Source organism: Rhea americana, unplaced genomic scaffold, assembly GCF_003343005.1.
Source record: "Rhea americana isolate MKP2758 unplaced genomic scaffold, rheAme1 scaffold_44, whole genome shotgun sequence".
NCBI lineage: Eukaryota > Metazoa > Chordata > Aves > Rheiformes > Rheidae > Rhea > Rhea americana.
In genome coordinates this window covers 5,788,469-5,812,260 of record NW_028186579.1, presented here as the reverse complement: position 1 = coordinate 5,812,260, position 23,792 = coordinate 5,788,469, and the positions used below count along the sequence as shown (strand labels likewise).

The 23,792-nt window shown below is 36.4% G+C and overlaps 1 protein-coding gene across 1 annotated transcript in view; it reads left to right on the top strand.

Annotated features, from left to right (window-relative positions):
- BABAM2 (BRISC and BRCA1 A complex member 2) overlaps window positions 1-23,792 on the top strand; it is a 174,038-nt gene that overhangs the window by 140,634 nt on the left and 9,612 nt on the right. The window contains exon 10 of the mRNA XM_085315893.1: window positions 11,151-11,304. Within this exon, the coding sequence (XP_085172019.1) occupies window positions 11,151-11,304 (154 nt within the window). The remainder of the gene's footprint in view (window positions 1-11,150; window positions 11,305-23,792) is intronic.

Genomic DNA, 23,792 nt, shown 5'->3' with positions numbered 1-23,792 from the left:
AAGAACAGGGTGATTGATGCAGCACACCGTATGATTATTAGAGGTGTAAAATTTCTAGAAATAAGAGTTTCATTAAGTTAAAAAAAAAAAAAAAAGATTTTCTGTCTCTTTCTTCTCTGTCCCCTTCCTCTTTCTCCTCAATGATAGTTACATTGTCATCAAAGTAAACTTTATCTAGGGATCCATATGTAATGTAGTAATGGCACACAAAGATGACTGCTACAGGCTTGTTATGAAATAGATAAATATTTTTAAAAAAAGACTTTTTTGTGATAACAAATACACTTTGTGTTAGAGATGAGGCTGCTCACAGAAGATACTAAACGCGTTTAAATGTCTAAATGCATCTAAATGGGGGGAGGAGAGTGTGTTTCAACTGTGGAAACTAGAACATATCAATATTGTCAACCTATAAAAAGCAACTTTTATCTAAAAGCTTAGAAACAGCCTGTAAAACAAAGGCCTCTCCTTCTTCTCCTTCACGTGTCTGGGAATGGCTTCCAAAATTAGTTGTTCCATCACCTTCCCAAGGGATCAGAGTAAGGCTGACAGGCCTGTAGTTCCCTGGATGCTCCTTCTTGCCCTTCTTGAAGTGGCGTTTGATCTCTTCCAGTCCTCAGGAACTTCTCCCTATTACCATGCCCTTCCAAAGATATTCAAGAGTAGTCTCACAATGACATCAGCCCGCTTCCTCAGCACTCGTGGATGTATCCTATCAGGTCCCATGGACACTTTTGTGTCCAATTTGTTAAAATGTTCCTTAACCTGATCCTACTGTACTGAGTGTAAGTCTTTCTTGCTTATACTCTCCCACTGGTCTCAGAAACTGAGGATTGCTAAACACAAGTCGCGTTAGTAAAGACTGAGGTGCAGAACGCATTGAGTACCTCAGCCTTTCCATATCCTTTTTCCCCAGTGCCTCTGCCCATTTAGCAGCAGACACATTTTTTCCCTAGTCTTTCTTTTGCTACTGATAAAACTGTTTCTCTTAACATACCTCAGCAAATTCAGCTCCAGATGGCCTTTGGCTTTCCTAAGCTCATCCCTGCATACTTGGACAGTGTCTCTGTATTCTTCCCAGGTCAGCTGTCCCTGCTTACACTTCTTTTATGGTTCTTTTTTGTGTTTGAGTTTTGTCAGAAACTCCTTATTCCCCCATACAAGCCTCCTGTTACTTATGCTTAACTTTTTGCTGGTCGTAATGGACCATTCTTGAGCTTGGATGAGGTGATCCTTAAAAATTCAACCAGCTCTTCTGGACCYGTCTTCTCTCTAGGACCCTTCTTCTCTCCAGGACCATATCCCATGCAATTTCTTCGTGGGATGTAATGGGATCCCATGMGATTCTTCCAAGCAGATCCTCAATAGRCTGAAGTCCGCTCTCCTGAGCTGTGTTCCGACCTCTCAAGAGGAATCAACTGGAGTATTCGTAAGAGAGCTCAAGAAATGACTAGTAGTCTAGGAAATATGACTTAAACTAAATTACACAAATCAGGTTTGTAAATCATAAAAAGATAATAGAAGGATAACCTTTTAGAAGTATAAAAGGCAGCTTCAAGGAGAAAAGTGATAAATTATAATGTATARTTCAGGAGTGGGATAGGAAGCTATGGGTTTATAGGGTGGTAATGTAGATTTCAGTTTGGCTTTAAAAATATCTAGAGTGCCCAAGCACTCAAATAGATTGATGTGTTCAGGAGCACCAATTGAAGTTATAGAGAACAGTTTAGGCAAAAATGTATCAGGAATGTTTTAAATAGATTTGGTGCTGATTTGGGTCAAAGGGATGTATGAGTGATCAGAGTCCTTTCCAGTAGTATTTCCTGTGGTTTCAGTGAGGATAAGAGACATGTAATTCTTCTCTTGTAACCTTTAGAAAACTGAATTAAATTTTACACCAGCAATGGAATTGTGAATTTAAATCTAATTGTAGAGTTAAAATCTCTCTTATTAAAACGTGCTGTCTCTCAAGGAAGCAGCATGCTGATGATGTAGTTCAAGATTCAGCATGCAGATTCAACAACTGAGTTTTTAGGACTGAAGTATRAAGGCAATTGGATTGGGCAAGATTAAACTGGATTCTAACTTGAAAGCTATAAGACTGCATGGAATAGAGTTGAAAGAATAAGGTAGCATGTGCRTCAGCAAAGGTTGCTTTTGACTTGCAGGAAGCTTTCACTGCAGTCGTAAATGAAGATGAAGTAAATCAGCTTCCTTTCAACTCCTGAGCAGCATTCAAAATGAGAGAGAAAAAAAAATAATTAAAAATAGAACTATTTACAAGCTTACTAAATTTAATAATAATTTAATAAAGTGTCAGTGAGAGAAGCCAATGTTTTTGCAAGCTGCTTTTCAGGGGAAAAAATGCTTTAAAAGTCTCCGTATCCTGTTGGGATGTAATTTTTTAGAACTTCTCAGCATTTATCAGAATGTCTCTGTACTGTAAGAGCGGAGGAAGAGATCTTGTCTTTTCTCCTGCAGTGGCATGCTATGGTCACCAGCATGGACCAGTTGCTTTTATGCTGATAGCAACTGCCTCTGTATTTAAAGAATAACTTCAAGTATAACCTCAGATAAGGAAGAGGCAGCTTTTAGTAGCATCAATCTCATCACTACTTAGAGAAGTTTCTATAGTAACAGTTAYGGCAGAAACAATAAAAGGAAATAAAAACAGAAAGGGGAGAGGAGCAAAATCTTTGTGAATTTTAAAGTAAAAATAAGGCTTATAGAGGTCATGAGCTGTGAGRCTAGTGAGGTAAAAATAAAAAACCTTTGTCTTAGTTAAAATGATCGTGATTATAGGAATTAGAGAAGGAAAAGATCTGTGAGACCATTATGCCATTTCTTTGGGCTCAGTATAGGCTAATAGGATATTTTGTGGGATATTTTTARCATGTTTTCTAGTCTTGCTGTAGAAGTCCTAAAGAATATGATTTAGTTGAGGTGGGAGATGATACTCCAAAGAGTGAAGATACTATCGAGCAGCTTTCAGGTTAAGTTTACATCACTTTGTCATAGTGTTTGACCATACAAATGGAAACTGCTTGAAGAATCTGTTTGATCTATRGCTTAGTTTCTCCATAAAAGTAAGCAAAGAATTAGATACTCTGTATGCAGCACATGACTGTAACTTAAGGTGGTTAATGAAACATCACATTTTAATGCTATTTTTATATTAAGCCTGGGGTATTTAGAAACAAAGATGCAGGTTGTGATAAAGACATGGCATATTTTTGCAAGTAGTACCATCTACCTGTATCCAAATAAARTCAGAACARTAGAAATTATAAAAATTCCAGTKGCYGTTGGTGCCTAGTCTGTATTGTAGTTCCCATTATCAGTGGAATGAGAACCACAAAATAGATACAGCAGTGCTTTCTTATCTTTAAATTAGAAAGGTTACATATTAAAAAAAAAAATCTAAGCAATGCATTTATTCCAGTCTCATTGCAATCCACAAGATAAACAGATCCACCCACTGTAATGTGTAGGAACAGTTTATTCCATCACAAGTCATTGTTTCCATTATTCAGAAGATTCATGAACTACATGAGAGAGCTGGAATTAAAAATAACCACTTCTGTGTTTGAGACTTTGAAGTTGGCCATTTCAAAAAAAAAAGCTGCTGTGTGTTCAGAAAACACATTAGAGAAAGGAATATAATGTTGGTACAAAAATTTTGAAGCAAGAAGCACCAACTCTTGATTCCTACTGCAAATCTAGTCCAGACTGACAATAACTGAAAATCCTTCCTGTCCAATTTAAAAAAAGAAAAATCAATTTCCTGTGTTTCTTAATGTCACAATGAATATCATGAACGTTACTGCAAACTGGATATTTGCCAGCAGTTTCAATAACTGATAATTGTTAGTTGTCTCACATTCTGGAGATAATGTGTTAATACTGATACTGAAAAGATTTCACAGCAGTTTTTCCTCTTTTCTTATCTCAGCTGAATTCTTCCTAATGAGTTTCTAATAACTTTATCTTCTAAACTTCTCATTGGGTTCCTAACTTCCTTCCTATTCTTATATATTACTCTTATTTGTAAAGGTCAAAAAGATTCTGTGACGTTAAAAGGATCAATTTTTGTGTAAATACTGTTACAGTACTGGCTCAGTACTGAGTTGTTCTGTTGTCAAATACATTTCTCAGCACAAGACAGGAAGCTGTGAATTTTATATATTCACATAGATCCCTATAATCACAAATATTGCTGCTGTTCCATTATTAGAAAACAACCAATTGCACTTCAGTTTTTGTCCTCGTTTAATGTTTTACATTGTGTTAACGTATACCTCATGGAGTTAAGAAAAAACAGTTGTATCTTTTTTGATAGTATTTATATATTTGGAAACATTTTGTATTTAATTCATCTCCTCATTTACTACTTAAGTGTTCACTTTGCTGATGGTGTGCATGATGCACATAGCATTGGCAGACTTGATTATCTCACAAACAGCTGTGATTACCAATACACCCAAAGTGCCATGAGTGTCTCTACTAAAATTCCAGTAATCGCTTTTCATTTCACATTTTAAATTTTGAAATACTGGTCTCAAAGTAGCATCTTCCTGCAAAGAACCTGTTTTTCTCCAGTGGGGATTTTAGTCCCAATATATTTAACAAATTCCATCTCGTATGACTGTGCTGTGCTGAAGTCCCACACTAATGGCATTGGAATGTTATTTGTCATCCTTACTCTCTCGTTCTTACAAGACTACCTCAGTTATCCCGCCAAAGCGGGAAAGCTGTGGCATTTTGCCATTTTATGTGTATTTAGGGCCAAATTCACCCTTTTTTTTCCAACAGAATTTGTGCTAAAGGCCTTCAGCACAGAAGAGTCAAGGCAAAAATCCTGCCCCTCCAGAGATTTATGCGAGCCACCACAATCTGGTTCTGACTGAGTCTGTCCAGGCTACTGTGTAGGTACTAGGAATGGAATGATTTCTGTAGGGCCTTCAGTACTTAAGCTTCCATGTAGAAAGTAAAGATAGCTGTTTTCCCTTGAAAATAGGTGAAGATTTCTCATCCACCACATACCCTGTCTGATACAGCCTTACCACAGGAGAATTCATATCAGAAAATCTAAAAGAAAACTTATTTTTAAAGTAGAGTTTCATAGATGTGTAAAGAGAATTTTATATGATGTCTGTGTTGCCACCAGTCCAGATTTCATGACGCAGCATGGCCCTTTGACTTGTAGGTTCACGTGGAGACTTGTCCACAAGAACACTTTGGGAAAGGTGGAGGTGTCTGAGTTCTAGGAACTTCTCAGTTTGAGGCAGTTCACTCAACTCTACAAATCCTTCCCAGCAGCATGAGCTAAGGTGCAACTAGAGGTCCGGGCTACAGAATATGCAATTCAGTGAACCGAAGAAAGAACAACCAAGAGGAAAATATACCAGTAATAGACAGTCCTGAAGACCGGAATATCCCATTTCCTGATTCCAGCACAGYTTGCTTACTTTAGCAGAAGTACTTGAATGCAAAGGCAGTCTCTGGCCAAAGTTGGATGACAAGTAAGGAGTGAATCACGGGTTTTCAGGATGAGAGCAGATGGTGTCATGGCTAAGACATGAGATTTGGTTGTAGCACATCTTTGCTAAACCCCCCTTTTTTTCTGGTCAAACTAATTAAATGTGTCTGCTAGTAGTTCATTCTGAAGTACCTATTGCCACAACCTGAGTGAAAAAGAGTTGTGCTTGGACATATAAAACATCAGTAGACATGTTAACTATTTTTCCTTTGTTCTTTCATTCCCTATCTGGAAAAGCATTTTTAAATAGCCTCTCACCTCGTAAAGGTGTTGTGAAGCAAGTTTGGTAATATTTTATGTAGCTATCATATCTTGTGGTGATTTGAATCATCGCATTGAAAAGCCCAGGAAGAAATAAGTATGTATTTAATCAGAGYGAGACTTGAATGAAATAAATGTGCAGGGCTAAAATCTGCCAGAGAGGTAAAGCAGAATATTGTCTCATTTGATAAATTCTGTCCAGGCTAGGAACTGAATTGGAAAGAGTACTTTGTTATCTTGTATTTGAAAACCGCTTCATAAAGCAAGTGTAGACTGAATCAAGGTTGTACAGGCAAGGTAGTAGAAATCTTGGCAATAAAATATCAGAATCAGCCAGCTTTGGAGTGTAAAACAAGTTGCAGGGCCAATAAGCTGCAGCAGATTCRAGCATTCAGCAGGTTAATACGAACCAGTATAGTATCATCCAAGCACTGAAACAGTCCATAACATTCGGTGAGTGACTGCTGACTTCCATGGAAAATAAATGTCTAGATTTATCCAAGTTTTACAAAGGATGACTAAACCTTCATTTTCCCAGAACAGGGGATTAGTATATGGAAAATTTCCTAAATACTGCCATCTAAGTTCTTTGAAGTATTTACATGATCTGCATGCATTTCAAGCATAGTTTTGTTTTTCCTTCTCTCCCCTCCAGTATGTAAAGGGGGGAGGAGTGCGCTGTGGTGAACCTGCCTTTTTTTTCCAGAGCATTTTACCTTCAGAAATGCARTAGCAGTACTTGCATGTGCTTTTGCCAAGACATCCCTTTCTCATTTCATTTACTATTTAGAAAGSTATGTAATGAGATGCTAAAAATATTATTTTGGAATTAATAAAACTGTCTAAATCAATTCTGARGTTGTAGACTTAAGTTTAACAGTCTAGGTAACCTGTTCAAGATCTTTGTATTCCTGTTCTTTAAGAAAATGAATGATTAAACTTTACTGATTGATTGTACAATGTTTTCAGTTATTAATGAGTCAGGATTTTGGCTTTTAGAAAACTATTTTCAATGTAGGTATGCATTAAATTCTAAGTCAAGAGAAACAAATGTGTGTGTTAGTTCTTGATAGCCTCTTATATTTCAAAAAGAGAGCAACTTCAACTATTTATGAACTGTAATTAAGTTTCTTTAAAATATGACTCATTCTCAATAAGCAAATCCCTTCTCTTTTGCTTTCTTATGAACTGTGTGGGAAAATTARGGTTCAATCACTGAAGAATTTACCCAATGCTTAATTATCCAAAACACCTCTCCAAGTTTTGCTCATGTAGAGCTTTCATAAAAGGGTGATTTTCCCTGCACTGTGGATTTCTAAAATGTGACTTTTAAAAAAAGGTCTGTAAATTGTAGGATAGGAGAAACTAATGTTTTAGCATGATATTAGCTTCTTTCTCTGCTCTATTTCTTTGAGCTACTCCTGTATTAATAATATGATGCTTAGAAAAGCCAAAGTAAGAAATCATAATGATTAAATTACTTTGAGCTGAACTGAATTAGAAAGCTTTGCTTTCCTGAATGAGCTAATTGTTTAAATTTTCCAAAGGAAATGTTTCTATTTCTGTGGGAGAAGGGGGTAAATGGAACTTCCTCTGACATAATTTTAACTTTAAAACCAGGTTTGACAGCAAGATTTTTACCTTCATTACCAAATATTACTATTTAACTGCATGACTTGTGGAAGCTTGCTAGTTAAAGTGACTCACTTACGCAGATCAAGTTATTTTTAGAGAGATAATTTGCACTGTTTAGAAGAGAGGAGAAAGAGAGAGAGACCTAGTAAGAGCTAGCTCTCTCATTACAGTTTACAGAGCTCGTGAACCCAGCATCCAAGCAAAAGATGACTAAGCAAGGGGTCTATTGGTACTTTCAGGAATTTACAGACATGAGTCATCTGCCTATTTTCTACAGACATATCACCAGGGTACTTTGTGAGTCAGCTGTTATTTGGAAATAGCACTTGTATGCAACTTGAATACATTTTTGTAGTTCTTAAGTATTTGGCAGCTAACATGCCAAACCAAAGCATGCTTTTGCAGTTTTTATGGTTCAGTTTTTATGGTTCAGATTTGCAAAAACAGTGCATTGTTTTTAACTGTAATGTATTTTTCATGATGAAGTGTAATTGTTGTCTGGGATGTAATTAGGATAATGCCTACCTTTGCCGCTTGAGGTATCACCTAAAGGCAGATCTTACCTTGTATTAATGCATAAAGATTCAAAGTCAGATTGCATATATAACCAGGTAAAAAGAAAAACTTACATTATCAAACTTGTGCCGCCCCATGTGATTATACCTAGGAGTAGAATTTGACCTTTCATTTTCAAAGCACTTGCTAGCATTGATTATTAATAATTTTTTTTTTTTTTACATACAGTAAAATGATTAAGACCATATCCAAGCATTCTGTACACTTACAGTGTCAATGGACTTTCATCSACTGCGCCGGAAGTAAATTCTTGCCTTTATTTCCTACTTCTGAAATAATAGCTGGCTACCTTGAGTTATGTATAACATTTTACAAGTCAAGGCTATTTCCTGTTTACTTGTCTTTTAGGTGTGGTTACGTTCCAAAATTAGGAACAGGTTTTTTTACTTGGTATGGACTCATTTCACAACTTGTATTAAAGGAACACTTGATTTAGAAAARTGGGAATTTGGTGGTTTTAGGTGAGCGATAGTTTTAAAAATCAAAGGCAGGTCAAATTTTTCAAAATTCAATTTGAAGTTTAGGATAATACTGCTGTTGGTCAGATACGGCATGCACAGTTTTAAATCTAATGTGATTATYTGATTTAGCAGTTTATAACTTGAGTCCTGAAAATTCCTATTTATGTATTTCCTATGTGTAAAASCTACAGGTTTTACATATGAAAAAGGAAGGAAATATTTTCTGATATATTTTTGTGATATCTTTGTTGAAAAATTATTATAAAATACGAAAGGCTTATCATAACAAATAAAGGCTGCTCTGAAGCACAACGTCCATTTAAACAGTGCTTCTAGTTGCTAGATGCTTTTCCCTAAATGTAAAACTTTTGTTGTAATTATCTGGAAGAAAAATGGTGCTGCTTGCCTCCTTTTTATAGACAGAGATTTTCAAAGCAAATTTAGTAAGAATCAGAAATTCTCAAAAAGAAGTTAAATATACAGACTAGAATACTGGAATTTTTTACTAAAATTTGTTATCCCTTTTTTACACAGTGATAAAATATACAAATATACAGAGCAGTTTTCCTTCAAGGAACTGATAAGTGTAGAAGGAAGATAAAGGATGCTCTAAAGAAATAGAGTTTAAATGCTCAGGGCTGGAGCACAAGTGCATTGAGGACTCTGAAGCAGAGCGCCTGTCTCCCTGCTTTACGCTTCTTTCTACAGTGAAGTCCTTCRGAGTCTAGCACACGGGTAGCATCTGGGAGGGGAGGAGACGGCTTGCTCACTGAGAAATGCCTCCTGTATGGCAATGTTTTCCAAGGATCATGTTCAATAGTCACGTTATAAAGAAGAATTTGACAGAGCAACCTTAGCGTCGAACCTTTATTATAGCAATGATCTGTGCCCAAATTGGCAGAGCTCTGCCCGTGTCATTACTGTTTAAATATCTGCTGGAAGCTGCTCCGTGAGTTGAGTCACCGGTGCTTTCAGAATTATCCCAACGCGTGGCCCAGACACTGGATCGCGGAACTGGGCAAACGCCGTGATCTTGAGTGATTTGCTTTATTTTGAGACTGTGGCTCAGATATTACAGTCTGTTTTTGTATACTTCATTACTACAAACATATTTAATTGTAGAACTTTCAGGGTAATTTGAGGGAAAGGGACCTATCGTTTGTCTAAAAGCATATCTAAATATTCAGAGCTGCTTAGAAAAACTACAGAGTGAAGGAAAGCAAAGTGTAATAGCATGGAATTTGGAAAAAGAAAATCTTTTTGATATTCACATTTCAGTCTGTAGGCAGATATCTTGAAGGAAGGCTGGAAYTGCTGTTCCATGAAGTATGAAAAAGTAGAAAATAAAATGCATTACCAAATGCATGAAATGGGAGATTCTGCTCCACATGAGGACAGGTTTAATGATGTCATGTTCTCTTAAATCTGTTGTTTGCAGTGATTTTAAAATCTGCTTTGATTCTTCCTTTGGCTCTTACAACCTATTCATTGATTTAGGATACTTTACTTCTCTTTAAAGAGGACTGTGAAGTGACAGATAATGAATACTCAGATCCCAGGCTTACAGGAGTGAATTATAATCTTAGTAGTTTATTTCAGGCATTACTACACCAAATGGGAAAAATGCTTTAAGATTTACAGGGAAATACTGTTCCATTTTGCATATTCTTTCATCTTGCAGGGTTTAAAAAATTGCAGTTTGGGGAATAGCAAAGGGTTTAATAGTAGGTGCCTTATAAATGAAATCTACGTCTTTGAAAAATGCATTTTTTTTCTATTAATCTTGGTGCTAGTTTAGACCTTTACAGTAAATAGTTTGGCAATCTGTTGTCATAACTCAGTGTAACTACAGACTTGTGAAGTTTCCTGAAATTAAAAGAAAATCTTAAGTATAAATCTAGCAATGAAAAAGTTAAGTTAAAAAATTGTTTCTGACCACGTTAACTGTTGTAGGCTGTTTTATTGTTCTGGCAGACATAGCTGACCATGAGACTGTGATAAGCAAAGGCAAGTAAGACAGAAGTTCTGATTTTTACTTTTAGTGAGACATTTCTGATGTTAATGACTTTGTAGTGTTTTGGGGGTTTGTGGCTTTCTTTTGTCTGTCCACTTGASTTTCAGTCTCCACTGCAAGGTGAGATCTGTTCTAACTCATGGCTGAGTCTTTCTGCATCCTTTATCAAATCATTTAACCACCTTACGTCTCGGTTTACCCATCTGTAAAATGAGAATGATAATGCTTTTGATGTCCATGGGGATGCTGAAAAGAATTGGTTAAAGCTGATAAAGAAGAATTTCTTGAATGGAAAGCATAAACAGAATGTATTTTGATTTTCTTTGAAAGGGAAAATTTCACTGTAAAAGAAAGATATTATTGCATTATTTTTTTCTGTAACAAAATATTCACGGTGTAAGCGTTGTGATTAACATACAAATACACTATATGAACAAATTTAATTTTATATTTTGCAAGAGAAAGATTGATGAAGCAGAACAGGACATACAGCAATAYATTCAAATCCTTATTTACAGGGAAAAACAGAAGGATATGTTAGAATTAATCATTATTTTCTCCTTTTTATCACYTTTAAATTAATTCAAAGAAATGATATATTCCTAGTAAAAATGTGAATAAACAGAATGGTGTATTTTTGTGACTCTCTTTTCTGTTCTTTCAGTTGACCTACCCCTATACTTTCCTCGAGACCAACCAACCCTAACATTTCAGTCAGTCTACCACTTCACTAACAGTGGACAGCTGTACTCCCAGGCCCAGAAGAACTACCCTTACAGCCCACGCTGGGATGGCAATGAAATGGCCAAGAGAGCAAAGTAAGTCAGGCTGCTATTTCATACTAAAAAGTCCGTTTTTTTTCATGTAGTCATCTGTTGGTAGAGATTTRATGGGTTTATGTACGTATAGACATTTCCAACATTATGAAACCTGAAGGTGTTTTGTTCTAACACAGTCTAGGATTCCCATGTATGCGTATAGATGGATACTTTATTAATTATGCTTACTTACATTAGTGCCAAAGAACTGATCAAAGCAAGTCTCTGCTAGGCATTGTGCAAGCCCAGAGTAGTGACAGTCTCTGCTCCAAAGCACTTCCGATCTGAGTAGGCAAGATAGCCCACAGCAGGGGTAATCTGCATGATAGCAGCCAATCATGATAATTCCACGGTGGCGTGTGGGCGTAGAGAAGACCCTGAAGGAAGGCATGTGAGGTGGGGAGAGCAAGGAAGAAAAACCTGAAAGGTAAGGAATAAGGCTGTGGCAGAAAGACGCAGCGGAACAGGAAGAGGCAGAGCAGTGGCCAGTGAGCATAGTGTGGAGGGAGTCCTAAGCTTGAGAAAGTTCACTGAAATCCAAAGACCCCTTACTCTTTTTCACTGCTCTCTCTGTTGGCTTCTGGCTGTTTCCTCTCCTGTTTTTCTGTGAGCCCTCATTTCAAGATGGGAAGGTACGACTTCAATCCAATTATCCCTTTTAGTTGAAGATGCCAGGGCAGGCTCCCCACAGTGATGCTGTTGCAAGGGCAGGCTGATGTGGGCAGCAGTGCTGCTTTGGTGTAGTGTAGATTACGCTGTCTTCTAAGGAAGCAAAACAGATTTCACCTGAATGGAGCAGTGTGGGCAAAGGCCTTGCTGCTGTGTTTAGATKTTGCAAACCAAAAATTTTAGAATAGCAACAAGTGTAAGCAGGCTGATTTTCAGTTGTTCAGCACATAAAGGCATCAAATTGCATAAATAACATGGCATATTAGAATGAACGTTTTTGAATGACAATCAGAAGATTAAATTAAATTAGCAGAGATGCATGAATAAGGGAGTAAAATGGAAATAGTTCAAGCTGAGAAAATCAAATGAATGGCATGGTCATAGACTGATTGTAATTTGGGAATGATGGAAGCAAACAACAAATGACTGAAGCATTTGCGTATTTTATAATGCTTTAAATTTTATGGAGAACATGAAGTAATATTTTGGATTTCAATCTATTGTAATAGAAATATTTTTGCTAGTGTTTGGTTTTAATAACACACTGCCTAGAGGATCCATTTCTTGATCAAATACGCTTTGCTTTAGTGGACTTGATTTTTCTTTCTAACACACAATATTGTGCATCTTTTGTTTAAAATAAATTAAACAGTAACTGGAAGCATCACGGTAGCTTGTTTTAGGRCTGTATTGTAAAATGCACTTACTTTGCAGCTGAAAGCATACAAGTACCTATGTTCTGTCTGCTAAGTGCATTCATTTATGAGTGGGCGTATACAAATGGACTTCTCTGCCCTGCACTTGAAATTTAGAAGTATTGTAACAGTTCTTTTAAAAAGCACTAAATGGGTCCACTTACGATCGCACGTATGTTTTTTTTGATGTTATTCACTCCTGTGTTTGAGCTTTTGCATTTAAGTTTTAATCTGGATACATAACATGAGAAAGAAGATGAGAAGTGGGAAAGAAAGTGTGTTGCAGTATCTGAAATAACTATCCTTGAACTGCAAAGAGATGGAGAAGTTGTTCTACTTAAAAACACTTTGCTTGCAGGAACAGCTAGTGATTCCTGAATAAGTACCRTAAATAAATCTGTATCAAGATAACTATATTGTTATAATATATGCTAGCATATTTTAAGACAGATTTTTCATCCAACTTAACACCTTCTGTAAATATYGATGTTTAAAATATGTTTGCTAATGTTTCTTAGAAGACAATGGTGTGTTTCAACACAACCAACCAATTTTTGTTTTATTCTATTTTATTTTTGCTCTGTCCACTTTATGGGCCAAGTATATRGAAATATATGTAGTTATATGGGAAAGTATTCTAACTGAATGTGTTAGTTAATGCTATCTATTAGCTTGTGCTTATATGTAGTCTCTTGCCCTTTTAGCCAAAGTTGGCATTCTTTGAAGGAAAAAAATGTATTTATTTTTCTGGCTCTGCTGTTCTAGAGTCACAGGATCTCCCACTTGAAGTTCTGGGGTCTGACAAAAATCTGTTCCTTTATTCTCAGGCACCTGAGGGGTCAGTTTACACCAGCTTCCTCACTATAACTTGAGACACCATCAAGGATGGCTTTTGCTTGCTCTTGTACCAGCTGGGCTCATTTGCTGTTCAACCAGGCATCGAGGCACGTATCCCACATAGCTATTAGCATGGAGAACCACTGTGAATTTCAGAATATCATCCCGCTGAGATTTTCTCATCCTCAAGCCTTGCCTGTATTTGCAGCCCATGGCCTCAGAGCAAAGTTAGGCATCTCTTTTGAAGGGAGGATTTAACCCTTTGTGGCAGCCTACAATCACTACTACAAGCAGTAGTAATTATAAGCAGGTGCAAAATTATTCCCCTAAAATCCACACATACAGATGTAAGTTATATGCAATTACACTTACACACACATCACCTCAATCTAAAAGACAAATTTTCAAATCAGAATATAGCAGAATCTTTTTCARTAAGAGAGGAAAACTGCTCATGTTCTTTCAAATCCATGGAGCAATTCATGCCTATCTGATAAATTCTGTGAAATTCAGTTTCCCTTTGTGTTCTCTGTRTCCTCTTAAGCAATTTTTAAAATTACCAGGTTTCTTTGAGGCTCGCTGAAGTAGATTTGTCGTTGAAAGATAGCATCTGGTAATTGAAGCTTGCTGTTGTCTTAGCCACGGGATTGTCTTCCGGCTTGATTTAATTCTAAGAGACGAATCAAGTCCAGGTTAAACAACATGGTTCAAATGCCTGCAGATTTCTTATTTCTCAGCTAAACACAAAATTCTAACCTGTTTCTCTGGCTAGAAACAGCAAAAACAAAATGATTAAAAATTTTCTTACAGGCTGCCCAGATGCCATTTCCTCTCAGTTCACATCTCAGGCTTTGTCTGTCATAGGTCATTTATTTACATGTCTGTGGCTGCATGCAAGCAGCTTCTCAAAAAGATTTTGTCTTAAAATACAATAACAAGCCTAAGAAAATATAGTAAATTATGGAAAGTTAGCAGCCTTGTTTGTGGTGTACGTGTGAAGTAAAACATCTCTGTGTGGTTTCCATGGGAAAGCTCTCTCGTTTTTTGCTTAAATAGGCATTCAAGTGTACATAAATGGAGTCTCTAAAGAATATGCAGACTCTAAGCCTGGGATTTTCTGAAGGAATACTGTAAATAAAGCTTGTTTGTTTGTACAAATCAAATTCAGTTGTTAGATGCACTGTGGCCAATTTCTGTCTGACCCTGTGCTACTCTGTAGGCTTTGGTCATACCTCAGAGAGTACGAGTTAGGACTCGATTTACTCTTTTATCCTACACAGATCCACCTACCTCTCATTAAAAATTGCAAAAGGATRGAAAACTGGTGTCACAATAACAAGTCGTTCTTAGAGTTCATATTCATTTTTTCAGATTGGCTGCTAAAGCTTGTTTCTGAATATGTTGCTGAATAACACTGGCCATTCACTGATGCTTGCTCAGTGTGCCGTTAATTTTACATATCACTCAATGCTCTGTGAAGGTGAAAGCTTAGACGGGCTCAAGTGCTCTCAACTGTATATTGGCTGTTGCTCTGCCATAGGGTTAAGTGCAGCTTAAGATTAGAAGCAGACACATCATGTGTGAGCTACATGTATCTCAGCAGTGCTGCTGCAGCAGCAGTTCATGCTCAAAGCAACCACGCTGCGATTAGGAAGTGTCAGGTTGGTGCACTGGGCCGTAGCAATTTCAGCCTCATCAATACCTTTTCCTTCAGTATCATAAAAAGAGAGGATGTGTACCATGCAAAGGTGCTAGTTGCTATTTGGCTGAAGTTACTGCTTTAAGCTTTAATGCGCCTTTGTAAGGAGAGGGAAAATACCAGGTGTTCTAATAAAAGGATRTTTTTTAAAAAAAGGGAGAACTTCAGGCTCTGGGGGCCCATGACTGTGTTGCTGTTTAGAGATACTCAGGGTAGTATGTCAGTGACTTGCTGTTACATTCAGTATATTTTGATGTGAGTGTCCTAATGGATTTTTTTATATTGAGATTAGCCAGTTTTTTAACTCGTCCACTTTTTATGGTCAAGTTAGAGTTCTTCCACATTTAGGGCAGAACATCCATTGAGATGTTTTGCATTCTTTTGAAATAACAAGTTTCTCTAGTTCCCCAAAACTTTTGTTTTCTGTCTGTGCCACCTTGGTTCTCATTAAAAAGTTTACAGAAAAACATTGCACTTTTTTTTGCAATCTCCTCACCATTTAATCAAGATAATAATTATTTGTTATAACTTGGTTTCTATTACAGTATTTACACTATTTTCCCTTATAAAAGTTAAAAGTTCTATTTAAATGTATTACACCGTTGTTTCATGTACATCGGGGATCTTTTAATGATAAATTTCCAAGAATTAGCTTGTTTGCATTCACACACATTCTCCCTGGAAAGCTCTTCTCTTGACTTTCTGTCTTTGGCTTTCTTACAACGCTACCATATAATTAGAATGAAGTTTAGAAAAACAAGAGTGGGGTAAAGAAGCCCAAGACCTAGGGACATCATCCTTCCCTCTGCTACTGTGTGTTCATTGGTCTCTGAGCATTGGCAAGGTTCAGAGGAGTCTCTTCTGGGAGAAGTGAAGGGTCGGGTGCTGAGCTTGGGTCACTTTTTAAGCTCGTTGGTTCTTGGTAGACTCTTGTATCAGAAACTGTGCAAAAGTGATTTTCTTGCCTGCAATCAAGTAGGGCGGGTGTTTTGTTGCCCCAGGTAGACTCTTTTTCAGAACACAAAAGGGCCAATATGCTGTGACAGCCCTAGTGAGAAGAGCTGTGCTGACCCGGTCCTGTGAAGTTACGAAGACRTTAATTTGAGTTTATAGATCATTAAATCAAAACTCTCATTTTCTGTGGGAGCGTCATCTGATCAGAATTATAAACCAGATTAGAAAGGTAAATGGAGAGAATGTGTTTTGTTAAAATGTTTAAGGGTTGTGTTTATCCTTGTGGTATCTTCTGTAGTTGATTTGCTGGGAAACTTTAATAACAAAATATTTTTGATTGTAAGATATAATAGGCAAAATACTAATTAATATAGGTTTTAATTAGAATTTTCACAGAATAAGATTTACGTTGTTCTTGTACATCCAATACACTGTACAGTGAATATACATGATAAAGTCACACTTACTGAGTCATATTTTTCGTGTTCTTTTCTTTAAATGTCTCCTTCGATAATTAAGTCTGACTCTTAAGATATGGTATGTTAGTTTMTGACAGGTGCCTGCCAGGGATCTTCAGTGCTGTCATGCGTTATATGGATTTCAGCCAAGAAAGAAGGGCTGGGGTACTTGTTTCTGGTCACTTCTCATTAAAGCTTTGACTGTGGGAAAAGAAAAACAAGTATTTAAAGATGAAAAAATATAGGTGCTATAGAAGAGCACAGAAATAAAGTATCTGTTGGGCTAATATTTTTTCTGTGTCTTTGTGTAGACATTATATGGGGGTGTATGTGATCTGTTCATGTGTATATTTAAGTACATAGTAAATATTCTTTGTGCAAAAGGGGATTCTGTCATGCATTGACAAGAGAAATGCACAGAAAGGTTGGAGGAGTTTGTTTGGTAGAAGTGGAGTATCACAGCACTTTGCTGGTAAACAGCTGCTTTATAGCATTCAGGGCTAGAATTTAGTGTAGGTGGTTCTTAGATAACCAGAATTAGGTGATATTCTAGAAATACTRTGATCAGCTGACTGGTCTGGTTCTCTTCAGAGAACTCCATTATACATTTATTAAGGTTRCTAAATCTGTATTAGAGCATGATGCTAAGACCTGATACAAAAAATATCCTCCCTTGCTTTTGAGAGAAGGGTGGAGAGAAAGCTGTGCCTTTGGAAGGAGCTGAGTTTTAGTCCAGATCTAATAAGTTTGATCAGTTGATCCCTTCCCCAGTTGATCAGACTTGATCAACTACAAAATCAGCAACTAAGCAAAAATAGCAGGTAGGCACACAGTCTTGTCTTGAGGGTAGTATTTGCAATTGTTCTGTTAAACACAAAGAACAGTCATGCTAGGTCAGACTGAACATTTAACCCAGTACCATGTCTCTATCAGTAATCAGTAGCTGATGCCTATGGAAAAGCATGGACAAGCATATAATGATGTTTTCCTGGCATATTCTACCATCTTTAGAAATTTCTATATCTAGAGTTGGTATTTTTATACTGAATAGCCCTGATTGGCTTTTCTTCTGTTTGACTAATTGTTTCTGAACTCGAGTACATTTTTAACCTTACAAAATTTTGTGGCAAGGGATTGCACAAATGAACTGTGCATTGCATGAAGAACTAGCTTTGTTGTCTCATTACATTTCTAACTTGCGATAGCTCCAGTTGTTGCCCCCTAGCTCTTGTATTAGAAGAGACAGCAAATAATTAATCCCTTCTCATCTCCTCCGTAATGGTTATGATTTTATAGACCTTTTCACATCTCCTCTGTCACCCTTTCTCAAAGTCCTCCCTCCTTCTATTGAAGACTTTCCATATTTCTGATTGCTCTTGTCCCACTTCTTTATACCTTTATCATTTCTGTCATATTCTTTCAGAGGTAAGGAACTCTGTATGTTTTTCATGATATGTTCACCATGTATTTATATGGTGACATAGAGTTATTATCTGGTTAATGCTTTATTCTGCTTCTAATGATGTTTGGTTGGCTTTTCTGCCTCTCGCTGAGCATTACACTGACATGTTAAGATCAAAATTTTCTTGCTGTCAGTGTTTCAGAACCCATGTTTTTTGTGTATGGAAAATTAAGATGTTTGCGTCACATACCTCCCTTTTATGTTTTTCAGTATTAACTTTTCACCTGCTATTTCATCAGGCAATCTCTTGGTATTGTAAGGACTGTCTGCAGTTCCTCATAATTAATTCGCTCTCATTGTTCTTTCCTTGACTGAATTGTTATTATTAGCAAACTTTGCCATCTTCTTCTGCTCCCTTTTGCTGATTGTGTAGGAGTATGTTGAACAACACAGATTTCCCCCTATTAACATTCATTATTAATTCCTATCTTTTTTTAAGACCTTGACCTACTATTTATCCAGTCATAGACCTCTTTTCCTATTACAGTAATTCATTTAAAAAAAAAAAAAAAACTTTGAGAAACTTTTCCAAATGCCTGTTTGAAAGCCAAGCAGTGTGTCACTAGGTTCTTTCTTGTCCACRTGTTTTTTGGTACCTTCAGAAAAAAGAGATCTTTGAAGAATGAGTTTTCATTACAAAAGCTATGTTGACTCCTCCCCAATATATCTTATTTATTCCAATCCACTAACTCTAATTTTTTAGTTTCTACCAGTTTGTAAAGTATGGACATTTACTGGTCTAATCGTCCCTTTTTCCTCCCAGACTCTCTTTGTTGTTGTTTTTTTTTTCTTAACTGACATCATATTTCTCTGGTACCAGATTGTTTTAAGCAAGAGGTTACAGGCTATTTGAGAGTTTAGCTTTTTCACAATTGAATTTCTTTAGAACCTTTGGGCATTTATGTCATCTGGGCCAGCTGATTTGTTAGTGTGTATTTTGTTGATTTGTTCTTCACCTWTTTGGCTGACATTTCTACTTTAGTCAGACCTTTCAGTAAGTCTCTTTTAAAAAAGAGTTGTGCTACGGCAACCTCTCTAAGCACCTCCATGGTGAAGGTCTTGCAAAAATGCTTTTAGCTTTTCTTCATGGCTTTATTACTTCTGGGCATTTCTTTTATTTTTTGATTGGCTTTTGCACTGTTTGACAAGTTTGTGGGAGGAGTTAGCTGGCAATCATGGCATTYTGTTTTTTAACCAATGATAAATTAATAATTGTGTGTTAGTAGTTTTTATATGTTTATTGAATTGTTCCTCAAACTCATTTTTTATTTGTGTTGCTCTGTTTTTACATGTAAGTTTTCAAGAGTTTGTTCCTACTGGTTTTCCTCATTTGGAGACATCTCTGACCTTTTGAGAATTTCCCCTTACTTGCAAACACATATCTAATAAATAGAGAAGAAAAGAGAAGGAACTTCTTTAATGTGTTTTATATAATCACAGATGTATAGCTTCTCATTCCTTTCCTTCTGACTGGTTTATCCTAATGAATATCCAAACAGGACTCGTATGTTTTGGTATGTTGCCTTTGGCCCCTTTGTTAAGCGATCTGGCAAAGCAAAGTATGGCATGATGAAATTGCTACTTTCACCTGCAAGCAAACGTAGTTTTCAGGGATGCTGGTTTTCAGATTCGTTGTGGATGCATCGATGGTGTAACTTTTCATTTCTGGGGAGGGTGGTAAGTTTTGTCAGCCTCTGAAGTACAATTAAGGGATTCAGTAATGTTTTAAAGATCRTTGAAATTCTATTATTATTTCTCTGATCTCTTCTTGAATCTCTGTGCTTGTCTTCTTTCCTTGCTTCTGAATGGATTCTTGTCCAGTCTTTTGTCCTTTCTTCTCCCACTCATCTTGTCCCTACTTTTCCCCCTCCCTATTTCACCTTATTTGTCACCCTGCCTGTTATACTCAGAAAAAATTCAGAGTTGCATCTTGCAGGCATCAGCTTTCTCCTTAAAATTTACTGTATTTACCAAATAACTGCTCTGCAGATGGTACAGTTCAGTGTGCACTTACGGAGCCTAGGAAGGAGGAAATAAAAAATGTCTTGAATACACAGTATCTCTTTAAGATGTTAACCTTTACCTGAAGTGGAAAAATATGGCTATGGCACTTCAGCAAATAGGAAAAATAGAGCAGGCAGGTCACAGTGCAGTTCATAGGACTGGAAATTTCTTGTGAGTTAGCATTGTGTTTAAAAAGATTATACGAAGACTGAATTTTTCCATGATGACCTTGGAACATTCTCATGATCCACTGGCAGGGAAATGGAACGATGGTGCTGTGACAGAGAGCTTCCAGTGCCTGCCGTCGCTGCAGACACTCGGTACCCCAGGCACTGAGTAATCCCCGGGGGGAAAATGGAAGTTAAGAAAGCAGAAGCAAAACTGCTATGATCTAAGACCACAAGCCTTCATCTGATGAAGCAAGTCTATTTATGTATATTGTGGAGAAGGTAAAGGAAGTGAAATAGCTCTTGARCTGACAAGCAGAAGGCATTGATAAAACTTTCAAAATAGCGGTTTATTCTGCTATGTAGGTTTTGGGACACTTAGAGTCACTGCATCTGCAGGGTATTTTGTGCAATATACTTTTGTAAATTCACAAATATCTGTATCAAAAATCTACAGGAGAATAAATCTTGATTTCCAGATGATTCGAAAATGTGTTTCCTATAGTTACTGCTTTCAATCTGGTTGTGATCCATGGACATTGATTATGTCCAGCAGCTGTTACATCAGCAATTGTCAGTAAAGGCCCATGTCTTGGGGAACACGTGTGTTCTTGGTACCAAAATTATCATCTTTGGGAAAGCAGTAGCCCTACTTAAGCTGTTACTTTAACATAAATGTTGTTTCCCAGTGTGCATCATGATCTACAGTCTTGACTCCAGCCCAGTTCCCTAGAACCCCCTTCCTTCATATTTTGCCTTTAGTCAGGTTATTATATTTATGGTGGTTCTGTTATTTGAACAGGTTGTTGAGATTCATTTTACTTTATAGTAAGTTAGGCAGCAAAGTCGTCTTAATTTTTACAGCAGAGCTATGTTGAATTCTTGGCTTTATTTATAAAAATGAATCAATATCTTAGTTCTTGGAACAGAGAACCAAATGGAATGTATTACCAAATTAAAATTGAACTCTTATTTCTGATTGCTTCATATGGAGTAAGGCCAACTGTTATTTCTGTAATCAGAAAACCATTGAAAAATGTGTCTAAATATAACCATTTCTTGCACCTTTCTATGTGACTTGAATTAGAACTTGTAATAACTCCAACAAGAAGTTCTGGAGGGAAAAGGCATTCTTAGTAAATACAGAGAAGAGCTTTCTGAAGTGAGTGAAGTGTAAAGTTTAGATTTAAGATGTGTTTAGTTTCAGTTCTACTGCTTTTATTTCCTGTTACAGTTTCGGTAACACGTTTTGTTTTGTTTGTAATTTTGAAGACGATTTTCTGTCGTGCAATATTATGAAATGAGCTGAAGGCAATAGTAATTTTAGAAAGTCTGTATTTTGACAGCTGCCTCCTGTAGACCCCTAACTCTGTTGATGCTTGATTACTGTCATGCTCATCGAACTGACTTGCACAGTGCCTGTCTGTAGACGGACAGGTAGAAGTGGGTATAGGAAGTTTACTAGAGACTGCGTCGGTAAATCACAGTGCGAGGAGGTAGACTGGGTGGGAGAAAAGGTAGAAAGGTAGAAATATTAGAACAGGAAGAGGGATTATTTGATTAATCTATTTGGCACCTGGAAAAAATTGCTGGCAGCATGATGGCATTGTGCACCGAAGCTTTTGAACATTTGAGTGTTTAGCTAGTTACAGTAGTAGTAATTTAAGAACTATTGTTTTGCTGCTGTATAAACACTTTGAATGTTTACTTTACATTGCCAAATTTGGAGATGTCTAAAATGGAGAACTGTAGACATCATGTTTCACATAAAAGCAAAATATTTGCTATAGATAAAGCTGCCTAGTAAGGAAATTATAAACCACATCCGAAAAAGCATATTCATCTAGAAGCTTAATTCAGAAACACAAACACATTCCAAGTATCTGTATGTACATTTGAAGTGAGAAATCCTGGAAGGTGCCTTTATTGTTCTGCTGCTGTGCTTGGATAACAGTTTTTGTGATTTTCAAATTATGGTTTAGAATTTCTGCCTTTTGAATGTCTAGCTTAGCCATAAAATAGGCCTGATTTTTATTAGTTCCCRAGTCTTTGCCATGTGGAAGGTATCCATTTTGTGGGCCTGCCTGTTATAGTGTGATTCAAACTATGCATCCAAAAGCCATTCTGTCGAGAAATAGTTGTCACTTAAAATGTTTTAGTATCTTAGAGCTGCAGAGTAAGATAATTTAACAGTCATTTTCTCCTAATAGCTGTGTCATAAAATGTCTAGCATCGAATTAATCATCTATTTCCCCACTGTTGCAAGAAAACAAGGAGAATTTATTGTTCAGTTCTGTCGTGAGTGCTAACGTATCTTTAGCCTTGTGAGGAATGCTGTGGAAGTGCTTGCAAATAAATAGACACCATACTATGGTTCACCCAGTTAAAATACATTTTAAATGTATTTATATATATATATATATATAAAAATACATATACATATATATGTGTATAATATTTTATATATACATATATATGTATATATAATATTTATATATATATATATATATAGTAGTATATTTTATATATAGTAAAAATAACAAAGATGTTTAAATGTCTCAGATCTGTGTTTACAAACTAACTAAGCCTGGAATATTGGTATGAAGGGTGTGGAAAGAATGGTCTTTCAGCAGCTTTGAATTCTTTTAATCTGAGTCATTGTTAAATACAAGCCATAGAGATAGAGCAGGAAGCATATAACCACCTGTTAAAGATCTAATGAGCACTCTTAGGAAATGTGACCTAAATACAAACCCAGTAGTGGAATAAATATAACAATTCATTACTTCAAGTTCCTTTAATTCAACATCATTAATACTGTTTAACAAAATAGTTCCTAACAAATGAAATTTAAAAAGAAAGCAAGTTTTATATATTAAAAAAAAAAGATATTAGCATCTTTGGCTCTGTCTGTTATAAACAAACAGCAAACGGTATCATTGGAGGGTTCTGATACATATAACACAGAAGGTTAATTATTAGGGTTCCAAAAAACCAGCCAGMTAACTGTGCCTGTACAGTCAGGAGAGGACAAATCCTATTGCCCTGGGGCCCAAAAAGGGATTGTTGTGGGTGTTGAGTATTTTCAAAACAAATTTTCATTGTGTCAAAACAAGTTGCAACAGAAAAATAAAAATACAAAGGCACACTACATATGTATGTATACTGTATGCAAATACTTAGTGTTTCAAAAAGTGAAAAGTCAGGTGGTGTTGATAAAGCTTGGAGAAGCTCTTTTATAATTCTAATATGGCTGTGCTGTTGAAATAATTTATATAACAAGATTTTATTGCAAAGTGTCAGCATTATAATACTAGTCTGAGAGGAATAGGTCAAAGACATCAAGAAGCCTCAGGCTGTCCTTTACTCTGACCTACGCCCTTCTTAGTTCCTGTTTTCACCTAATTTAATTGGAAGAGGGTAAAATGCTGCAATTCTAACTAATTTATGAAGAATCAATCATCTTTGGCCTGGATTTTTTTCTACCAGGATTCTGCGTATTTGAAGAAATTTGTAGATGTCTTGCAGCAGTTCCTTTATGGT